At 38.4% G+C, this 23,573-nt stretch overlaps 1 protein-coding gene and 1 pseudogene across 2 annotated transcripts in view; both read right to left on the bottom strand.

Moving 5' to 3' along the window:
• The window catches only part of STXBP1 (syntaxin binding protein 1), a 91,875-nt gene that overhangs the window by 16,806 nt on the left and 51,496 nt on the right, over positions 1 to 23,573 (bottom strand). For both annotated transcript variants that reach the window (XM_036750542.1, XM_036750541.1), the window contains exons 8-15: positions 13,890 to 13,974; positions 13,375 to 13,505; positions 11,591 to 11,698; positions 5,346 to 5,406; positions 4,453 to 4,518; positions 3,501 to 3,581; positions 1,377 to 1,515; positions 497 to 606 (exon numbers count right to left, since the gene is read on the bottom strand). In XM_036750542.1, the coding sequence (XP_036606437.1) occupies positions 497 to 606; positions 1,377 to 1,515; positions 3,501 to 3,581; positions 4,453 to 4,518; positions 5,346 to 5,406; positions 11,591 to 11,698; positions 13,375 to 13,505; positions 13,890 to 13,974 (781 nt within the window). The remainder of the gene's footprint in view (positions 1 to 496; positions 607 to 1,376; positions 1,516 to 3,500; positions 3,582 to 4,452; positions 4,519 to 5,345; positions 5,407 to 11,590; positions 11,699 to 13,374; positions 13,506 to 13,889; positions 13,975 to 23,573) is intronic.
• LOC118843123 lies at positions 8,384 to 9,037 on the bottom strand (annotated as a pseudogene).

Here is a 23,573-nt window from a genome sequence, read left to right as displayed (position 1 = left end):
ATCATGGAGTGGGACAAGAACAGGGGGCAGTCTGACTGTGGGATCGAATTTTTGTTTTTATGCAGTTTACTGACCTTTTGTACTGTGCTCTAGCAAACAATGCTAGTCAGTATGGAGGTAGATAAATATCTATAAATGGCAAGTCTGACAAGCTAAGTTCACAGGGGAGTTCTTTTTAAGTGTTCTTTGAGGTCCCTTGAGATCCAGTGGTTACCTGAGTACGATCCTATTAAGTGTATTTTGAAGCCCTGACTTCCCCGTGGAAATGCTCTCAAGGCTGCTGTCAAGGCTTTTTGACAGTTCGGAGGGTGTGAAATACTATCAGGACCAACATCAGTAAGATTCCTTAATTCTAATTTCTAGTTTTATCACTGCAGACGCTACTGAGCCTTAGCGCTCCCCCGCTCTTCCCCAAAGCGAGCACCGTCACCGAACCTCGCCACGGCCATTCCCAGTGCGAGAAATCAGTCCCTATGTTGAGAGGTAGGCGACTTACATCTGTGATGATGGGCACTCCCAGGTGCGCCATATTGGTGATGATCTCACTGTCCTCAGGGGGGATCTGTGCGTGCTGAATCAGCTTGTTCAGATTTTCTTCAGTGATACCTGAAGGAACAGTGAGATACAAACCCAACCAGAAGACTAACCATACTGAATTATAAGAGAATAACCAAACACTCTTTATTCTCACAAACTGCCTGTGTGGAGAATAGGAAATAATAATTAACATACTCAATTTAAAAAACGGAAGTGTCCAAAGTTACATGCCTGTGATTACAGTTAAAACTAAATCCCAAGTTCCCCTATTCTACATACTAGGTTAAATGCTTAAAGGACATCACTACTATTTCAGTCCAAAGATATTCATTATTTTAACCTCCCCAAAATTTTTCACCATTCCCATATAGCTCTAGTATTTTAAGAATTCCTCCTCCTATACATACACTAGTCTAAATCTGGGCAGGACAGCTTTGTTGTTAGCACACGTGTTCTATAGGGATACTCAAATGTCGATAAAAACGGTTATATGAAAGCAGAGTCAGAACGCATTTGAGATTTAAACACCTAGTAAACATGGAACAGATAAAGGCTCGATCTATGCTTCCTCATTCTCCCCCAGTACCCATTTCTCTACAACATCTTTATCATGAATATATACTCAAATTATCAAGGTTGCTTTAGCTCTTTATGGATAACTAAATCTATGGTATGTTTTTTCAAAAGGAAATAACTAGCTAATTCTTGCTATTTCCCTTTTCTCTTTCATAGCTGCTGAACTATTTTCTCCCCCCCTTGCTTCCCCATGCCGTGGCAGTCCCACTTTGTATTCTCCATTTTTCCTAGAAACTGTCTGTTACCCTCCCTGAAACTCCTACCATTTTTCAAGAAGATGTAGAGAAGAATGATGCGGATCTTGTCGTAAGTACTGACATTTGCATCCAACAGAATAGGAACAATAGCTCTCATGGGGTCCTTGATCTTTTCCCCTTCAGCATCGGTGCCCATTGCCAGGTCCTACAGAAAACATATACCTTAATGGTGTCTTTCTCAGTCATAGCTAGAACACGTCAATAACAAGGCCTTGGAAAGATACAAATTTTGTGGCTGAGATGTATAGTTTAAGTAGCCATGACTAATCTTACAATAACATACTCTAATAAAATAATCTTTTCCATGGAATTAGGGAAGGTTAGCGAGATCTCGAGAAAAAAGAACAAATGCTACTTTCCAAAGCAATAAGAAGACAAAAATTATCTGCTTAAGTTAATTGTTACCAAAGCCTTCCATCCTTTTTGCTGAGTTCCAGGGCACTTACACAGCATCTCCATCAATCTTAGTTGGGCTTCCTCATAAAACTCCCTTTCCAAAAAGGGCATAGAAAGGACAGAGATTTTGTGCACAAAGGGATACACTTTTTCACACGAGGGGCTGGAGTGTTTCCTGCTGTGAGGATGCCATGCCTGTCTTGGTACGCCCGTTCCTGTCAACTCAAACATTGCCTGACTTCATGTTGGAACGAAATCACTTTTTTGGGAGTCTGAGGTGTATATGCCTCTAGTCTTTACTGAATCTTCAACTTTTTTCTTTGCATTCAAGTTCTTTTGGAAACAATGTTTGGTGTGTCCCAGCATAATAGACTAATTTGAAAACTGCACCCCCCTGCACCATACCTAGCATACATCTCCACCTCATGTCTAATTCTTAGAACTCTGCTCAGGTAACACCTTCTACATGGATCTTTTCTTGATCCCCTAGCTGTCAGGACCCATCCCTGCCAAAATGTACCTTGTATTTATTCTATGTATACTTATTTACGCATATATTGTCTCACCTGATAAAATGCAAGTTCCTTAAGGGTAAGGTCTGTTTCACTTTTGTCTCTGTATCCCTAGTACCTAGCACAGTGCCTGGAATATAGTAGTTACCCGACAATGCTTATTGAGTGAGTGACTGATTGAAAGATCCCATGTACTTTTGAATTAATGTTGCCCCAAAGTCTTCCTGTTTGTTTCACCCATGAGGCAGTCTAAGCAGTTTCCTGAGGAGCCGGCTGGTCTGTTATAGTCCTTGTCTCTGACTACAGACAGTATGCATTCTTTGGGCAGGGTTAGACTAGATGACTTTTGAGTTTTTCAACTCTAGGATTATGTAATTCTGGGATTCTCTGAATCTTAAAACATGATGGCAAATGTTACAAGAAGTGGTCCCAATTTCAGAATTTGACTGTGAAACTAGAAAGAGGGGTATACATGAGGATTCAGAATGTTCTCAATGATCTTCTCTTTCCCTGGAATCTCTTCTTGGAAATCAAGAAGTACGTTTGGGTTAGGTAGGTACTGTCATATTTATACAGTATATGATTAGTTATTCCATTCCCTGGAAATTAAGAGTGCATTTAGGTTAGGTAGGTGTTAACTTAGTAATATCCTATTTATATGACATATGATTAGTTATTCCATGTAATTCATGCTGAGAGATGGGTCAATACAGTTATCCTAAACTTCTGTAAGAAGAAATTAGAAATAATTATTGAACTGGTGGCAGAGGTAGAATTAGAAATCTAATTTAATCTAAGTCTCATTCTCAGTCTAAGTGGTCATACAGTCCCTCTAACTTGCTAGTAGGCTACTTTCTCTCTCTCTCTGATTTTTTCCTAGTCTTTGTGAGCTGGTCAGACTCCAAGAGAAAGAAAAAGCAAATCCAAATTCACAAAAGAAATTCAGCTAGCACTATCAGCATCTGCTTACTAAGCTCACACATCTGGCCATTTGGTGGCTTTGGAAGTAATCAAACATGCAATATCCAAACAGCACAGCACAGCATTCCAATCCAATTTAGGTCCTACCATTGAGAATGGAACTGTACTGGATCCAGGGAGTACAGACTATACCATCTAGTCTATTTCCCATGATTCTGCAGAATGTTGAAGGTATAAAGTTAAGACTCACCTGGATAAATGCATAGGATAAAGGATTTACCAGAGACTGAAAAAGGCCTACCTGCTCAACTCGGCAGAGTTTATCCACAGTGCCTTGGTAGTGCTTCATACAGTCCTCAGCAAGGTGCAGATGAGTTGAATACTATAAAGAAGAATACTATGCAACGAACAATGCTATGTAACTAAATGACTACTATAAACATCCTAAGACTTCAAATACTTGAGCTAGAGAAAACAGGGAAACAGAACTTCTCAATTGGACATTTGTGTCCCAGTTCAAAAAAAAATTTCATGTTTCATCTTCTAACTTAACTTATGAAAGCAGCCAAAACCATCAAAATGTTAACTGAAATCAAAGACCTGAACATAGGTCTTTGTTACAGCTACAATAAGCATTAGGAAGGAAAATCATAGAAACTATGTAGTTAAGACACTCATTAATAAAATTAAATAGGTATCATCTACTCTTTCTCTGAATTCTCCCTACCAAAGAATTTATCAAATTCTTTGGCTATGGTGGGGCAAAGTAATGCCTGCAGATACCACTAATTGTCACTGGCAGGCCTACTACATACTGTAAGGGAGAGAAAGAAGGAAAGAAAGAAAGAGAGAAATGAAAAATGAAAGAAGCATGGAACAATATGGCATCATCAGCAACTGCTTCAGGAGCCATTTTATGACACCACAGGGTCCTTATGCATCTCTGCCTCTACCTAAATAATTTCTTACTAAAAAGGCCCTGAAAACCAAAACTTCTAAGTATTTCTAACAGAAAATTAGAGTAATGTGGCTTATTTATTTGGGGTTTTTTTTTTGGCAGGGCAATTGGAGTTAAGTGACTTGCCCAAGGTCACACAGCTAGTACATGTGTCAAGCGTCTGAGGGCGGATTTGAACTCCTGACTCCAGGGCCGGTGCTCTACCCATTGCACTACCTAGCTGCCCTAGTAATGTGGTTTATTAAGGAAAATAGCTCTATTGATGATTCACTTTGGGGCTTTTGGATCATCATACCTTGCTAAGTTCTTTCTGGTATTGTGGCATCTTCTTCAGCATCTGTGACAGGTCCCTCATAGTGGTCTGGAGGGAAACAAAAGCACAGTGTTTTGTCTACATTATTTACATACTGCTTCTGTAAAATAGTTTTCTAATATCATATGATAATAGCTAATGAGGTCCTTTCCTATTTTCAAATTTTGTGATTCTGTGAAACTTAACATAAACTTTTTAATTTGAGGAAGTAGTCAACTGAAGGCATGACTCTATAAGAGTTCTATTTTTTAGCTAAAAAACTATATAAATACTGTAGTTACCTTTGGGAAGAGGCTCAGGGAACTCTTAAAGTCCAGAAACATTTGGTGCCAATGAGAAATATTATTTGTGATTTAGGGAATGCAAAGTTTATGTTTCAATGTACGAAATAATTCCTAACTGGATCATTCAATTCAATAACTCAACAAATATTTACCATTATTTATTACTAATAAACGCTTGCATGAAAGCCTAGTCCCACTCTCAAACATTCACAGCCCATGAAATCCTCTACAGACATGAATATTCTCATGAGTTCAATAGGTCTGTCCACTGATATAATCACCAGCTAAAAAGTCGTAAGAAGGCTCGTCTTTGCTTTCCCAAAATGATTCAAGGCAGCAAATACTGGAATACAGGGCAATGAAAAGGAACTAAGCTTAGCCACACACTGAGTGGCCAATCTAGACCTTAAATTCAGAAATCAGTAAAATTAGAGAAAAACAAAAGTAAATATTTGACCTAACATGATGAAATTCTCACCCCCAGTTTCCTAATTCTGTACCTTCAGCTCAATCCTCTTTTCTTATCTATCTATAATAAAGGGAAATTGAGGATTAATTTAAATTACATTTGAGCATCAGTGATAGGTTCACCTTTTCGCCTGTGTTCATTCTTTTGCTGGAAGAAAAATCTTTCAGAGAACGGGTGACCTCCCTGGAAAAGAGAAGGTAACTTTTAGAGACTGCCTCTATGTAGGTACTATAAAAATATTGTGCTCTCTCTTTTTTCTCCCAACAAAATCCTGTTTGGCATTCAAAAGCCCTTCTTAATATATTCCTCCTCTCCCACCACACCTTTCCAGTCTTCTTTTTAAAAATTTTATTTTAAAAAAATTCCAATTTATGATTTATTTTAAACACTCTTCTCTTCTTAAATTATGAGTTCAAAATTCTCTCACTCCCTTCCATCTTCCCCCACTCACTGAAAATTCAAAAATGTGATATCAATTATACATGTGAAATCATACAAAAACATTTCCATAATTAGCTATATTTCCAAAAAAGGCAAGAAAAGTACGAGAAAATTATATTTCAGTTTACATGCGGAGTTCATTAGTTCTCCCTCTGTAAGTGGATATCATTTTCTCATTATGAGTCATTTGGAATTGTTCTGGATCACTGTATTGAACAGAATAGCCAAGTCTTTCACAGCTGATCATCATTAAAACGTTGTTACTGTGTATAATGATCTCCTGGTTTTTCTCATTTCACTTTGTATCAGTTTAAATAGTTCTCATCATGTCTTTCTGAAACCACTCCTCTTTGTCATTTCTCACAGCACAATAGTACTCCATCACAATCATATGTCTCAACTTGTTCACCCATTCCCCACATGATGAGCATCCCTTTGATTTCCAATTCTTTGCCATGATGAAAAGCCGCTATAAATATTTTTGTACATATAAGTCCTTTTCATTTTATCTCTTAGGGATATAGATAGCAGTGGTATTGCTAGGTCAAAGGGTATGCACAGTTTGATAGCCCTTTGAGCAGAGTTCCAAATTGTTCTCCAGAAGGGTTGGAGCAGTTCACTACTCCACCAACAGTTCATCAGTGTACCTATTTCTCCCTCATCTCCTCCAGAATTGTCATTTATGGTAGGTGTGAAGTGTTACATCAAAGTTGCTTTAATTTGCCTTTCTCTATAGTGATTTAGAGCATTTTTTCATATACTATAGATAGTTTGTATTTTTTTCTGAGAACTGCCTGCCTGTTTATATCCTTTGACCATTTATCAATTGGAGAATGGCTCTTATTTTTATTAATTTGACTCAGTTCTATACTCGGTATATATTGGAGAAATGAGTCCTTTATCAGAGAAACTTGCTATAAACATTTTTTATATTACTTCATTGCTATGGTACCTATAAGCAAAATGTAGTTTTCCTGATTACCCTTTTTAATTAGGTCCATTTTTGATTTTGCTTTGTCTGAGATAGTGACTGCTACTCCTGCCTTTTGTTTGTTTGTTTAGCTGAAGCCTATTAGATTCTGCTCCAGCACTTTAACTCTGTGTGTGTCATTCTGTTTTGCTGTGTCTCTTGCAAAAAACATATTCTGGTTTCTAATCCATTCTGCCATCCACTTCCATTTTATGGGTAAATGCATCCAATTCACATTCACAGTTATGATCATTATGTATTTCTCTCCCTCCCAGTTTCTTCTGTTTCTTGTTCTTCTCTCTCTTTTTATCCTTTTTTTCCTCAAAAGTCTACTTTGCTTCTACCCACTGCCTCCCTTAATGTGTCCTCTCTTTATCATCCCCTTTACCCCCACCTCCCCTTTCTCTTATCCCCTCATTTCCCTATTTGGTAAGTGACATTTCTATAAACAACTGTATGTGTGTATATATTCTTCCCTCTTTGAACCAATTCCAATGAGACTGAGGTTCAAGAATTGCCCCCCCCATTTCCCCTCCACTGTAAAAGTTCTTCCTTGTACACTTCTTTTATGTGAGAAAATTCTCTCCATCCTACCTCTCTTCCCCCTCTTTCTTACCCTTTTATTGTTTTTTTTGGAGGGGGGGGAGATCATCTCCACAAAATCAACTCACATCTATACCCTCTGCTACTTAAAATCCTTTTAACTGCCCTAACAATGACAAATTTCTTAGGAGTTACATATAACATATTCCCATACAGGAATATAAATAGTTTAACTTTATTAAAATGTTTATTATAACTTTCATATTTATCTTTTTATGCTTCTCTTGAGCCTTGTATTTGAATGTCAAATTTTCTATTCAGCTCTTGTCTTTTCATCAGAAATACTTGAAGGTCCTCTATTTCATCAATATCATTCTTTTTCTCCTGAAGGATTATACTCAATTTTCCTGGGTAGGTGATTCTTGGTTGTAAGTCTAGCTCCTTTGCCTTCTGGAATATCATATTCCAAGCCCTTGCTCCTTAACATGGAAGCCACTAAACCTTGAGTAATCCTGACTGTGGCTTCACAATATTTGAATTGTTTCTTTCTGGCTACTCAAAGTATTTCTTTTTAACATGGAAGCTCTGGAATTTGGCTATAATATTCCTGGTAGTTTTTATTTTGAGATCTCTTTCAGGAGATGATTAGTGGATCTTTCCAATTCTATTTTACTCTCTGGATCTAAGATATTGGGGCAGTTTTCCTTGATAATTCCTTAAAATATAATGCCTAGGCTCTTTCTTTGATTAAGGCTTTCTGATAGTACAATAATTCTTAAGTTATCTCTCCTCAATCTATTTTCCAAGTCAGTTCTTTTTCCAATGAAATATTTCATATTTTCTTTATTTTCCCCCCATTCTTTTGACTTTGTTTTATTGTTTTTTGATGTCTCATGGAGTCATTAGTTTCCACTTGCCCAATTCTAATTTTTAAGGAATTATTTTCTTCAGTGGGATTTTGTAACTCTTTTTCCATTTAGTTAATTCTGGTTTTTTTTTTGGTTTTGTTTTTTGTTTTTTTTTTTTTTTGCCTTTTCCTCCACTTTATTTCATACTCCCACCACACCACCACAATAATGACTTCTTAATTTAAAATAAAAACCATTAGGGGTTCTGGAAAGGGGTGTGTGTGTGTGTGTGTGTACACTGGGGTGAGGGGGAACAGTGTCACATCCTGAGGTGTTGGGGGGGAGGGGAGGAGACAAGTCAGCGGATGGCCTTGACAGGGCTCTTAAAGTTGCTGGCTGCCTGAAGCTGCAGTCGGTAGGCCATAGGGTGGATCTTGAAGCCATACAGCCTGGGCACAAATTGGTTGGCAGGCCATTTGGGCGTGTACTCAGGATGCACCATGAAGAGCATGTGAGGAAAGCCAGTGCCAAAGTAAGCACCATCTGTGTGGTGGTGCCTGGACGACTTGGGGGTGTAAATATCCATGCACTTGGGGCAGTACAGCTTCACCATGGCCTCACCTGGTATGTCTGACAGTCCAATGGGCAACATGGGCTGGTTTTCATAATATACACGGGGACAATAGCCAAAGTCTCCCTGCTGGTATTTTTCCAACATCTGGGAGATGCCACGGTTGGTGAGGATTTAGCGGGCATGAATCAGTCCATACAGCATCTCGGCTGCCTGCTCGATCAGGTCACTCTGGTTGGGGTTGTCCTCCAACTTCTCATCAGGTTCCAAGTCGAGGATCATGTCTAGTGCCTGCCTATAGTGGGGCACCTGTTCATTGAGCCCTGTGAGGTTGAACTTGTCTTGGATATAGTCTTCATCCACCTCGCAGAAGAACTTATTGCCACGAAGCCCACAGAACCATGAGATCCATGATACTTCCTCTGAGCTGCTCATCTTTACGTCAGCCCCTCGGCTGCCCAGAGAGCCCTCTCCTCCCCCCGGGAGGTCGGGCCTCAGCCAACTTCCGCAGGGCCAGTTCCCTGGGCTGCTCCCTCCGAGGGCTGCCGAAGGCCACTCAGCCCCTTTCCCCAAGGCTCCAGGGCTTAGTTAGGGCTTCTCTGGGGAGGGCCTTCGGTGTCTCCGCGCACCCTGGGTCCGGGACCACCTTGGCCTTCCCTGCCCTTCCTTAGGACCTCTCCCTCCTAATTCTATTTTTTAAGTTCTTTTCTTCAGTGAGTTTTTGCTCCTCCTTTTCCATTTGGTCTATTCTGCTTTTTAAGTTCTTTTCTTCAGTGAATTTTTGTGCCTCTTTTACCACACTGTTCTCTTTTCATAATTTTCTTGCATCATTGTCATTTCTTTTCCCAATTTTTTCTCTACCTCTCTTCTCTTTCTTTAGCTCTTCTAGGAATTCTTGTTCAGTTTGGTCCAATTAGCACTTTGAGGCTTTGTAGCTGTTGTCACATTGTTGTCATCATCTTAGTTTATATCTTGGTCTTCCCTGATACTGTAGCACCTTTTTATAGTCAAATTAATTTTTTGTTGTTCTTTGCTCACTTTTCCAGCCTATTTCTTGATTTTGAACTTTATGTTAAAGTTGGACTCTGCTCACCTGGGGGTGAAGAGGCACTGTCCCAAGCTTCAGGCTTTTTCATAATGCTATTTTCAGAGATAGTTCTGGGGGTCTGTAAGTTTTTAGTGCTTCCAACCTGGTGTGATCCTGGGAGAATAATGGCCACTGTTTTCCTGATCTGCACTCTGGTCTTTGCCAGAATAGGCCGGGCCCTCGTTCCCTGCAGCCACAAGCACTAGTGCTCTCTTTGCCTTGGAACTGCAACCCGGGTCCCTGCTCCCTTGTGACTGACCTCTGTGCTCCTCTCCACTCTGGAACTGTGACTCAGAACTGCATAATGGCAGCAGAGTTGTCAATCAGTGCCAGCTGTACCCAGTGCCAGCAAAGGGTCCACCTGTAATCTCTTTCTCACCAGTTGTCCAACCCCCTTACTGCCTCTGGGCTGACAGTTGCAAAGCCACTGCTGGAGCCACTGTGGCTGCTGCGGCACGTATAGGCTCTGGTCAGGCTTCCACTTCAGTGTCACAAACGTCTTCTGCCAACCTCCTAAGTTTTCTTAGGCCAGAAAATGTCTCACCCTGACCTTTTGTTGGTTCTGATGCTCCAAAATTTGATTTGAGGTGTTTTTTTTAAAGTTGTTTGGAGGGGAGTGGTGAATAAGTTCAGCTGGGTTGCTCTAATCTGCCATCTTGACTCCATCCCCTCCTTTCAGTCTTCTTACACCCTTACTCCCCACCACATAACCTTCAATATCTTGGCCTCCTGACTATTCCAAGCAAGATCAGGCTACTCCATCTCTCAGCTCCAGATATTTTCTCTGGCTGTCCTCTATGCCTGGAATGCTTTCCCTTCTCATCCCTGTCTCCTAGCTTCCACAGCTCACTTCAAATCCCCAGTAAAATTCCATCTTCAATAGAAAACCTTTTCCAACTTCTCTTAATCCTAGTGCCTTCCCTCTGTGAATTATTTTCTATTTATCCTATATATAGCTTCCTTGTACATATCTGTTTGCTTGCTGTCTGTGCCATTAGATTGTGAGCGGCTGTCTTTTGCCTCTTTCTGTATTCCCAGTAATTAGCAGTGACTAGCACATAGTAGGCATTTAACAAATGCTTACTGTCTACTGACTGATGCCACTGGTCCACCATAAATAGGGCATATATACTGAGTTGTTTTTTCACATTGCTGATGGATCTGCATATACAATCCATCCAGACTCTCTTACCTGAACAACAGCAGTCTCTGGTAAGTGAACAGCTAACAGATATATCTGAATGACCTTGGCCACGTTAGCACCATGATCTATTCAACTGAATTAATTACTGTATCATTCTCCCACTCTCCCTTCCTTATGAAGGTATGAATGACATGAATAGGTTCAGACATAGAGTCTGTTATTTTTTATAAAGCAGAATGGGAGGATTTCAGTATTGGAAACATCTTCAAGATCTGACACACTTAAGAGAGATCAGCTACCTCTCAGAAAATCTGAATGGGATAATAAGAGGAATATCAAATTTAAAATGCAAGAGATAAAGAAGAACCTAAAAGAAATTTGAATTATGCTTGTTACATATGGATCTTTCCAATAAAAATTAGACTTTAATAATCACTTAATATGCTTCTAATTTTAATCTTACATATTTATAAATCACTTGTCTGTAAGAGCCCCAAATGCTTCCCATAATTCCTTACATTCCTAGTACAGCACTGGTATAACCCTAATTTTACAGTTGGTAAAACAAAGACTCAGAGAAACAACAGGACTTGTTCACACAAATCAGCAGTTTGGCAGCTCAGTCAGGCAAAGAAGTTATGTTTAACCATTCCTAGCTCAGCATTCAGTCTGTATTACTCAGTCTAAAAACATTGTTGGAAGTTGTTAAATATAAAAAAAAATTCATTCATTGAGAACAAATGGGAAAAAGAGAAACACTTACTGGGATACCTCTGCAATGTGTTTGTGACGCAAAGCTATCCACAGATCATCATCTTCATCCAGAAGAACTTCTTTTACTCGAGCTTCTCCAATCCCACTTGTCTCATACCTGGAGGAAAGATCTAACTCAGGTGGAGAAAGCTCTCACTCGAGAAATACATCTGTTCTTACAGATCCTGTTCCCTGCCTCCTACCAGACAGTTTGCTTTCTTTCATTACACAGTAAGAATTTCATCCAGGACAACCATACTAAGTTGCATACCCATCTAATGTGTCACTTCTGGTCTACTATAGCAACATTCAACATAGGAGATAATCACTAGGGCATGGAGATAAACTGAAGATTGAATGAAATTGTGACTTTAATTTAGAAATATATTCAAAGTGTCAGGTTGTATGTTCTCTACCAGAACCAATTTTTACCTACTTAAGGAAAAGGTCAAAAAATTTTTTTCTTCTCTGGAATAAAATCTGGGAATGGTTCCCAAAATACATGGTTTCTAAATAGCTTTCATTATCTGCCTGAAGTCAGTTGTGTGTATATTCTATATATGAAGCTATTAAGACTTAGTTGGACAACAAATATTGAGCAACAGCTGAACAAACATAAATGTAATTGAATATTGCTGCACATAAGTAATGGCAAATAGGAAAAATTCAGAAAAATGGGGAAGACCTGTATGAAGTGATACTGTTAAGAAAGCTGAGACAAATGCGTAATACACACAACTACAATTTAAACAAAGATAAAACTATAAGGAAACCAACTCAGGTCAAATGTAAAAGACAATGTTGGTACTATCCCATCAAAATTAATGTACCCATGCTTTCTGTTAACAATTAGTAAACTAAAAAAGTAAAGAGTGATGTATCATCAGTCATTAGGTCTGATGCTTAACTGTTTTCAGGCAACATAATACCCTGTGTATATGTTTGGTGTTTCTTGGGAAGTGTCTGTTGTGTCAAAATAAAATATGTCAACAAAAATTATAAATATATTTAGTCAAGAAAGATTTTATTAATTTCAAGACAGTAACTGAAAAAAGGTAGAAGTCATCTCTCTTCAAAACTTTGATTTCAACCTTAATAATTAATGACAGCATGTAGTTTTAAAATAACAGCATTGTAACAACATTCCACGACAAGAAAAGATTGGCTTTCAGTATTCAGAAAGCCCCAATGAGAGCTTTATGCCTGGAAAAAAGTTTCCCTTTTTGTGAAGGATAGAACCCCTTTTCTGTATTGAAGAGTCAAAAGAGGTTAATTAATAAGGACTTTACTAAAACATTTTAGTGACGGTCCTTGTCCAATAATATTTAATAGCTTTTAACTAAAAATAGGATAAAAACCACATATCACAGTCACACAATCTAGCAGAGGACTACAGGCTCACTGCATAAAGCATTACTCTGCTTTTCCTTTAATATGGTAAACATAACTCTACATATGGAAATGCTGATTTTGTGGGTTTTTGGAAGTCTGCAAACTAATCAGCGAAACTGTGTTGTTAGTGTTCCACCTTTTTCTAAGACCAAACATTTTCTTCTCTCTAAGCACTGATTTCATGAGCAAACCAGGAATTTCCCAAGTATTAAGAAGGCAAACAGCTATCTGACAGAAATAACATTTTAAGCCTGTCAGGTAGTAAAGAATATTGGCATATCTTAAAACCTATGTGGACCTCAAGAGTGTGGGTAGGCTGGCTGAAAGTTTTAGTAGACTTAAAGGTTTTCCCAGATTATTTGGAAGGCAGTCATACTTAAGGTCTATAATTACTATACTCACTTGTATACATCATTCTCAATAGGCAACAGGTCATAGCTCATAGCCTGAAAGGTCAATTCATGAAGCACAGGAGAACTGGGGTCAAAACCACGATCCAGGATGAGGAGCTGGGAACGAGCCTTGTCTGGACCCTAAGTCATGAAAGAGCAAGACATCTTGCATTTGTACCTAGTCAAAAGCAAGACTATTATCTAGAAGCAGTATTATGCTTGTACAAAGGCCTTCATTTCAAACTAAGATATGAACCATGAAGTTAAATCTCCCCTGCCCTTCCCCTCTCCCCTAATTACACAGAATAACCTTCTCAGAGGTTTTCAAAAGGCCAGTAACTAGGTTCAAAAATGCATAAGGAACAATATGAAAATTGTCATCGTCCACAAGTGTTTCATATATCTGACGTGTAGCATTTACAAGATCATGTGTTACTAATGTAGATCTTTTGCATAGTATTTCTATTTCTCTCTCACTCAGTTCTGTTCACTTAGGTAAAGAACCAAGTAACTTTTAGACCTTACCTCCCCCATAGTTGGGTCATCAGCTTTGTAGGCATCTAGTTTGTCTTGAATTAACTGGGCCAACATGGCATTGTCTTTGTAGTCCCTGTCAAACATGGAACAAAAAATCAGATACTGTTCAACATGATCTGGAACTTTCCTGCTATGATCTGATGGAAGTTTCAGTAAGTTATATGTTCTTATAGACACTTTAAGCAAAGAATTTTACAACTTACTGTTGACACTATTTAACCTTCAAATTCTATTTTGGTCAGTATGTTAGCAAGAAAATATAACCCAAAGGAATAATGATGTTGAAGATATCTCTAATAACCTAACCTCTCAATTCTTTGACCTCTTCCAACCCAATTCAGCCACAAACCGGCATACACCTTAAATCTCAGCATTTCTCAGATTGTGCCATCTCTGAGATCTAGAACTTTGAAGATCTATTCTCCAACAACAATCCTTTTTTTTTCTACCACTCTCATTTTCTTATATTAAACCTACTTTTCTCTTCTTATTACAATCTGATTACCTGACTCTTTCCCTAATTTTATTAGTCCATGCCCCCTACTCCTATATAAGCTTCTCTTCCTTTACCTAATCATAATATTTTATCATTTTATCTTTCCCTATGCCTTACAACTTCTATCTCTATTCTCCATTCCAACCATGAGCTCCATTTCTTCAATTCCTCCATTTGTTCCTAGATCATCAGGCCTACACTGGCAACTCTCTGCTCCCTCCTCATTCGACTCAAAACTCTACCCTCTAGTCTCAAATCCCTTGCTCCCCTGTCCTAGTAATGATCATACTTTGTCAAATCCCAACCCTGGATTACTCCCATCTCCTTTCCTTCTATACCTGTTGCTGATTAGTACCGGGAAAATTCATGAAACAGTATAGAGTAGATCCACCACAAATTTTTTGCATAATCTCAATTGGCTCTTATTGTGATAAGGCAATCCATTTTTACCTCTCCTAGCTGATTTGCTACCCCTCTCACTACAGTGGCTATTCCAACTTCTCATCCTTTCTCAACCCTCCCACCACAATGCTTCCTCCTCCCTCTTGGCTGAGGACTTAAGCACATACTTCACTGAAAAAACTGAGGTCATTTGCTGACATTCTTTCTTATTCTCTCCTCATCTTGCATCACTCAGACACCTCTCCTGTCTTCTCCACTCCTTTCTTAAAAAATAAGTTTTTACTAATGTTTATTACCATAGTTACTAAAGTTACCATAGTTAGCCCTGGCATTTCTCTGCCTTTCAGAGGGCCATCCCTCCTAACAAATATTATTTTTAAAGACAAAAAAGGGGGAAAATCAGTATAACTAATAACTGATACATCAACAGTCTGAAAATATGTGCAACATATACCTCACCTTTCTGCAAAAGAGTGGGGTGGGAATGTCTTCTCATAGCTCTTCTTTTGAGCCACGTTCTTTCTAATTTTGACACATTCATTTTTGGTTGTGTGTGTGCAGTTGTTCTTTTTGTTTACATTGCTGTAGATATTGGGTATATTATTTCCTTGGTTCTGCTGACTTTGCCTCAGTTTGAGTACATCTCTGCATGTTTCTCTATATTCATCACACACATCACACGCATCAGGACAGTAATATTCCATGACATTCATGTACCATATTTTGTTTAATCATTCTCTAATAAATGGGCATCTACTTTGTTTCTGATTCTTTGAACAAAAAATGTTGATACAAATATTTTGGTATATGTGGGAACTTTCTTCAATAGTCTCCCTGGGGTGTAAGTGTAGTAATGGTATCTTTGGGCCTAAGGATATGGACATTTTAGTCACTTCATTTATATAAATATAAACTGCTTTCTAAAATGTTTGGAATAATCAACAGTTTCATCAACAACGCATCAGTATGACTATCTTCCCACAACTCTTCTAACATTGACTATTCCCCACCTTCTGTAATCTTAGCCAATTTTCAGGGTGTGAGGTAAACCCTCAGGGCTGTTTTGATTTGCATTTCTCTTATTATTAGTGACCTAATAATATTAGTGACCTAATAATAATATTTAGTGACCTAAAGAATTCTTTCATGTGGTTGTTAAAAGTTGGCAATTCTTATTTTGAGAAGAGTTTATTCCTATCCTTTGACCACTGATTTATTTGGTGAATGGCTTTTGGACTTCTCTGTTAATTGTTTATACATCTTAGACACCAAACTCTCATCAGAGATATTGTATACAAAGGTTTTTTCCTATTCTACTGCTCCCATTCTTATTGTAAATGCATTGATGTTGTCTGTATAAAAGCTTTTCAGTTTAATGTAATCAGTATTACTTACTCTATCTTTTGTAATTGCCTTTATCCCCTATTTGGTTATGAATATATTTTCTACTCATAACTGTGAAAGGTATGATCTGTTTCTCTTCTAATCTTTTTAGTAACATGATCTTTATCATTAAAGTCACATAGCCATTTATAATGTATTGTGGAATACAATGTAAAGGGTTGGTCTAACCCTAATTTCTAGCAGACTTCTTGCTAGTTCTCCCAGAAGTTTTTATTAAATAGGAAGTTCTTTCCTAAGTAATTTATATTTTCTGGTTCATTGTATACTGAGTTGTTGAGCTCTATTGTTTCTGATTCTCCCTTGTCTAGTCTATTCCATTAATCTACCTTTCTATTTTTGGGAGGGAGGAGGAGGGGAGGCAAGGCAATTGGGGTTAAATGACTCGCCTAAGGTCACACAGCTAGTAAGTGTTAAGTGTCTGAGGCCAGATTTGAACTCAGGCCCTCCTGACTCCAAGGCCAGTGCACTATTCACTGCGCCACATAGCTGCCCCTACCTTTCTATTTTTTAACCACTATCAGATGGTTTTGATGATTTCTCATTCATAATATAGTCTGAAGTCTGAAGCGTTATTCTTGTTTCATCTCAACCTCTTTTCATCATGTCCCTTGATATTCTAGATCTTTTGTTTTTCCAAATGTATTCTGTTACTATTTTACCAAGTTCTATAAAAGATCCCTTTGACAATCTGATTGGTATAGTATTAAAAGTATAAATTACTATTGATAATACCGTCATTTTATTATACTGGCACAACACAGCCATGAGCACTGAATAGTTCTCCAGTTATTTAAGTTGTTCTTTATTACTTTAAGGCGCATTTTGTAATTGAATCTATGTAAATCTTCTGTGTGCTCTGGCAGACTGATCCCCAGACATTTTAGGCATTTTGTAGTTATTTGGAATGAAATTTCCCTTTCTATTATTGCCTCTAGGATTCTGTTACAATTAGGCAGAAATGTACTTGATTTCTGAGGATTTCTTTTATAGCTTCCAAATTTGCTAAAGATATTGTATCTCTGCTGATTCCCTAGGAATTTCCAAGCAAACCATTACATCTTCAGCAAAAAAAAGGATAGTTTTGTCTCCTATATACCTATCTTAGGCCTTCAATTTCTTTCTCCTGTCTTGCTGCAATTGCTAGTATTTACAGAGTTATACCAAATAATAGTGGGTAGAGTGGGCATCCTTGCTTTACTTGCCTATTTAATGGAAAAAGTTCTAGTGTATCTCCACCACATATGACACGTGTTTGGTTTTAAATATATTTTTATGATATTAAAAAAGTCCTTCTATGCCTATAATTGTAGGGTTGTTTTTTTAGCATAAATAAGTGTTGTATATGTCAAAGACTTTTTCTGCAGATAATCATGTGATTTTGGATGTTTTTTTGTTTTTAATATGATTGTTAATTATTTTCTAATGTTAAGCCATTCTTGCATCCCATATATATATATGACTTAGCTGGATAAATCACTGTAGTCTGTCTGGCAGTATTTAATTGAAAAATTTTAATTATGTTCATTAATGCTATTGGTCTCTTAATGATACAGTTCTTTTCCTATGCTTTATCATTCCCTGTTTAGCTATTAGGACTATATTTGTCTCATAAGAGGAATATGGCATGGTGCTTTCTTTCTCAATTTTTGAGAATAATTTGTACACAATGTAGCAAGCTATTCTTTAAAATCTAGTAAGGTTGGGAGCGGAGCCAAGATGGCAGCTGGAAAGCAGGGACTTGCTTAAGCTCCCCGTTGAGGTCCCTCCAAACACCTACAAAAAATGGCTCTGAACAAATTCTAGAGCTGCACAAACCACGAAATAACAGAGGGAAACAGGGCTCCAGCTCAGGAAAGCCTGAATGGTCACTGAGAAGGGTCTATCCCACAGAGCTGGAACCAGAGTGGAGCAGAGCCCAGAGTGGGCCACCCCAGGACCAACCAGACCAGGAGCCAGGCGGAACAGGCCCTAGCACCCTGAATCATTGAGCTGTGGCACTTACCAGACTTGTCAACCCACAAACACCAAAGACAACAGAGAAGGTTAGTGGGAAAAACTACTGGAACAGAATGAAAGGAGTACACGATTGGCCCTGGCCCCAGGGGCGAGGAAGTGGTGCAGCTCTGGGGCTCCTTCCAGAGCTCCAGCTGCAGTTGCTTCAGGCCCCAGGCCCACTTGGTGGGAGGAATTAAGTGGTGGATCAGAGCAGGAGTGCAGAGCCTGCTTAGATCTGAGTTGTGGTCCGGGTTAGCGGTTCTTGGGGGAGGAGGAGCACTGGTATGGTAGAGCTTGCTGTGTAGAAGTAGCTCTGAAAACCGCAGCACAGCCCCTAAAGCTTGGGACAAAGCACTCTCTACTCTACAAGCAGTCATATCTTAACAAAAAGCTCAAGGGTCAAGTAGTTGGCTGGGAACATGAACAGGCAGCAAAAATGGACCCAGATTCAGACTCAGACTTTGGAATCTTTTTTTGGTGACAAAGAAGATCAAAACATACAGCCAGAAGAAGTCAACAAAGTCAAAAAGCCTACATTAAAAGTCTCCAACAAAAATATGAATTAGTCTCAGGCCATGGAAGAGCTCAAAAAGGATTTGGAAAAGCAAGTAAGAGAAGTAGAGGAAAAATTGGGAAGAGAAATGAGAGTGATGCAAGAAAATCATGAAAAACAAGTCAATGACTTGCTAAAGGAGACCCAAAAAATACTGAAGAAAACAACACCTTAAAAAATAGACTAACTCAAATGGCAAAAGAGCTCCAAAAAACCAATGAGGAGAAGAATGCCTTGAAAGGCAGAATTACCCAAATGGAAAAGGAGATCCAAAAGACCACTGAAGAAAATACTACCTTAAAAATTAGATTGGAGCAAGTGGAAGCTAGTGACTTTATGAGAAATCAAGGTATTATAAAACAGAACCAAATGAATGAAAAAATGGAAGACAATGTGAAATATCTCATTGGAAAAACCACTGACCTGGAAAATAGATCCAGGAGAGATAATTTAAAAATTGTTGGACTACCTGAAAGCCAGGATCAAAAAAAGAGCCTAGACATCATCTTTCAAGAAATTATCAAGGAAAATTGCCCTGATATTCAAGAACCAGAGTGTAAAATAGAAATTGAAAGAATCCACTGATCGCCTCTTGAAAAAGATCCCAAAAAGAAAACTCCTAGGAATATTGTCGCCAAATTCCAGAGCTCCCAGATCAAGGAGAAAATACTGTAAGCAGCCAGAAAGAAACAATTTGAGTATTGTGGAAACACAATCAGCATAATACTAGATCTAGCAGCTTCCACATTAAGGGATCAAAGGGCTTGGAATATGATATTCTGGAGGTCAAAGGAGCTAGGATTAAAACCAAGAATCACCTACCCAGCAAAACTGAGTATCATGCTCCAAGGCAAAATATGGACTTTCAATAAAATAGAGGACTTTCAAGCTTTCTCGGTGAAAATATCAGAGCTGAATAGAAAATATGACTTTCAAACACAAGAATCAAGAGAAGCATGAAAAGGTAAACAAGAAAGAGAAATCATAAGGGACTTACAAAAGTGGAACTGTTTTGTTTACATTCCTACATGGAAAGATGATGTGTGTAATTCATGAGACCTTTCTCAGTATTAGGGGAGTTGAAGGGAATATAGACAGAGGGCACAAAATGAGCTGAATATGAAGGGATGATATCTAAAAAATAAAAAAAAAATTAAGGGATGAGAGAGGAATATATTGAGAGAGGGAGAAAGGGAGTGACAGAATAGGGTAAATTATCTCACATAAAAGTGGCAAGAAAAAGTAGTTCATTGGAAGAGAAGAGGGGGCAGGTGAGGGGGAATGAGTGAATCTTGCTCTCATCAGATTTTACTTGAGGAGGGAATAACATACACACTCAATTGGGCATCTTCCTCCACAGGAAAGTAGGGAGAAGGGGATAAAAAGGGGGAGATGATAGAAGGGAGGGCAAATGGGGGAAGAACTAATCAAAAGTAAACACTTTTGAAAAGGGACAGGGTCAAGGGAGAACACTGAATAAAGGGGTACAGGATAGGAGAGAGGGAAATACAGTTAGTCTTTCAGAACATGACTATTTATGGCAGTGTTTTGCATAATGATACATGTGTGGCCTATGTTGAATTGCTTGCATTCTTAGGGAGATCTGGTGGGGAGGGAAGAGGGGAGAGAATTTGGAACTCAAAGTTTGAAAAGCAGATGCTCAAAAAAAAAAGTTGTTTTTGCATGCAACTGGGAAATACGACATACAGGCAATGGGGCATAGACATCTATCTTGCCCTACAAGAAAGTAAGGGGAAAAGGGATGGCAGGGGGAGGGGAAGTGGGGTGACAGAAAGGAGAGCTGACTGGGGAACTAGGCAATCAGAATATATGCCATCTTGGAGTGGGGCGGAGGGTAGAAATGGGGAGAAAATTTGTCACTCAAAATCTTGTGGAAATCAATGCTGAAAACTAAAAAATATCAAATAAAAATCATTAAATCTAAATCTAGTAAGGTTTGTCAAACATTGTGGAAAGTCTGTATGCTTTGGTAGTGTCTGCCATGGAGATGTCTCTGAATATAATAATCCATCTATGAATATCTTAAATGTTGAAATAAAAATGAGAAACATACTGTTTATGTGATCGCAGTTGGATGATTTGAAAATGAATGGGAAAAAATAAAAGTGTGATAAGAATTCTCCCATGAATCTACAAGATCATAGTTTTTTCTTTGATAATTACTTTACAGAGGCTTCTATTTCCTTTTCTTTTTTTTTTTTTTTGCTTTTTTTTTTGGCAGGTCAATTGGGGTTAAGTGACTTGCCCAAGGTCACACAGCTAGCACATGTGTCAAGTGTCTGAGGCCGGATTTGAACTCAGGTCCTCCTGACTCCAGGGCTGGTGCTCTACTCACTGCGCCACCTAGCTGCCCCTTCTATTTCCTTTTCTGAGAATGAGTTACTTAAGATCTCTGTTTGGCCTTCTGTTAGTTTGGGTATTTTATATATTTTTAAAGTTATTTCTCTATTCTAGCATTTAATTGGGCATAACAGGTTCTAATTTTTCTTTTGATTTCTTCTGGGTTTGTTTGTAATTTCACCTTGATTGTTTGCTGATTTGATTTACTGCCTTCTTTTAAACCAGACTGGCTAAGATTTATCAATTTTATAAGTCTTTTCAAAGAATCAGCTTTTAGTTTTATTGATCATTTCTGCAATTTTTTCAGTTTCCAGTTAGTCTATTTTTACTCTAATTTTGGAGATCTATCTTTTGTATTTTTTAAAGTTTGTTTATTTGCTGGCTCTCTAATTTTTAAAAAATGCATATATAGTTCATTTGTCTTCTCTTTTTCTATTTTGTTAATGTATGTTTGTTGCAATATAATTTTTCTCCTGACTTGTTTAGCTGAATCTCAGAAATTTTGGTATGTTGTTTTATCATTATCATTTTCTTTCATTTAATTATTGTTTCTATAATTTGTTCTTTAATCCAATCATTATTTAGGATTTCACTTTTAAGTCTCCAGTTTAAGTCTCCAGTCTCTTCTGTTTGTGGTCCCTGAAGTGATCACTATTTTTATTGCATTACAGTCTATAAAGGATATGTTTATATTTCTGCCTTTTTACATTTGTTTGCATTATCTGTGTCCTAGCACATGGTCAACTTGTATAAAAATTCCATATGGCAGTAAGAAACACACATATTCTTTTGTAGTCCCATTTAAAAGATGCCATAAGTATTTTAGGGAAAGGAAGAAGCATTGTGATCGTGCCTACCTACCATGTGCCCAATTTTACAAATAGCATCCCACTTGATCCTCATGGCAACCCTGCAAAGTAGGTGCTCTTGTTACCTCCATTTAACAGTTGAGGAAACTGTGGCAAATAGAGGGTAAGGGAATTGACTAGGGTCATGCAGCTAGAAAGTGTCTGACACTGGATTTGAACTCAGGTCTTCCTGAATGCAGGCCCACCATTCTATCCACTGTGTCACCTAGCTCTAATTTCTCCGATAATTTGTTTAGTTCTATATTTCACTTTTGTTTATTTATCTATTAAATTTATCTAAAACTGAAAGACACATTGAAATGACACTATTGTATTACTGTCAATGTCTTCCTGTTGTTCGATTAATGTTTCCTTTATGAATTTAGATGCTAAGGCATTTGTAGCATGTGTTTGATACTGACACTGGTTTACCAACTATGGTCCCTTTCAGCATACTGTAATTTCCTTGTTATTCCCTTTTTAGGTTTTGAATGTTTGTTTTTGCTTTGTCTGATAGTATGATGGTAACTCCTGCTTTTTTTGGACTCACTTGATGAGTACATTCTTTCCAGCCCCTCATTTCTATTCTGTTCAAGATACCCAAGATGCAATTGTTAATGTTGGACTACAGCTCAGGGTATATATCTAGGAATCATCTGTGCAGGGATGATAATTGAAAAAAAAGGGAAGTGATGAGATTACCAGGAAAGTCAGTACAGAGAAGAGAAGAGGATCTAGGACACAGCCTTGGGGAACCTGAATGAAGATCAGTAAAGAAGACTGAGAAGTCAGACAGGTAGGAAGAAAAAGAGTGACAAGAAAACCACAAAAATACCTAGAGACGAGTTAGGATCCAGGTGATCAACAGTGTCAAAGGCTATGAATGAAGACTGAGAAAAGGCTAGGAGAGGGCAGTTGCAATAAAATGATAAAGGCAGAAACCTGATTATAGATGATTCAGAAGTAAGTGAGAGGATAAATGGAGATCCTGGGTAGAGACAGCTTTCTCAAGGAGAAAAGATACTGGACAATAGCTAGCAAGAATGTCCTACAGATCCAAACTCAACGTGTCCAAAATGGGACTCATTATCTATCCCAAAAACTCTTACTCTTTTCCTAATGTTCCCATTACTGTTGAGGGTATTATAATCCTCCCAGTGACCCAGGCTCACAACCTAAGTGTTATCCTCCATTACTCATTCTCTCTCTCTGCCTGCCCCCATATCTGATTAGTTGCCAAGTCCTCCCAATTTTACCTTAGTAACATCTCTTGTATGTCCTCCCTCTCTCATCTGACATTGCCACTACCGGCTGCAAGCCTTCATCACCTTGTACCTGGATTACTGTCACAGCATTCCGGCTGGCTGCCCTGGCTCAAGTTTCTCCCCACTCCAGTTCATGCTCCAGTCAGCTGTTAAAGTGACAGGTCTGACCGTATCACCCCTCACCCCAATTCAATATTCTCCGATAGTTCCCTATTGCTTCCAGGATCAAACATAAATCCTGTTTAACTTTTAAAGGCCTTCAAAACCTGGCCCCTTTCTACTTCTCCAGGCTTCTTACACTTTACTCCCTACTCCACATACCTATGATCCAGTGACACTGGCCTCCTT

This window comes from Trichosurus vulpecula, chromosome 3, assembly GCF_011100635.1.
Source record: "Trichosurus vulpecula isolate mTriVul1 chromosome 3, mTriVul1.pri, whole genome shotgun sequence".
NCBI lineage: Eukaryota > Metazoa > Chordata > Mammalia > Diprotodontia > Phalangeridae > Trichosurus > Trichosurus vulpecula.
Note: the sequence above shows the minus strand (reverse complement) of the source record. Positions and strands in the feature narration are given on the sequence as shown.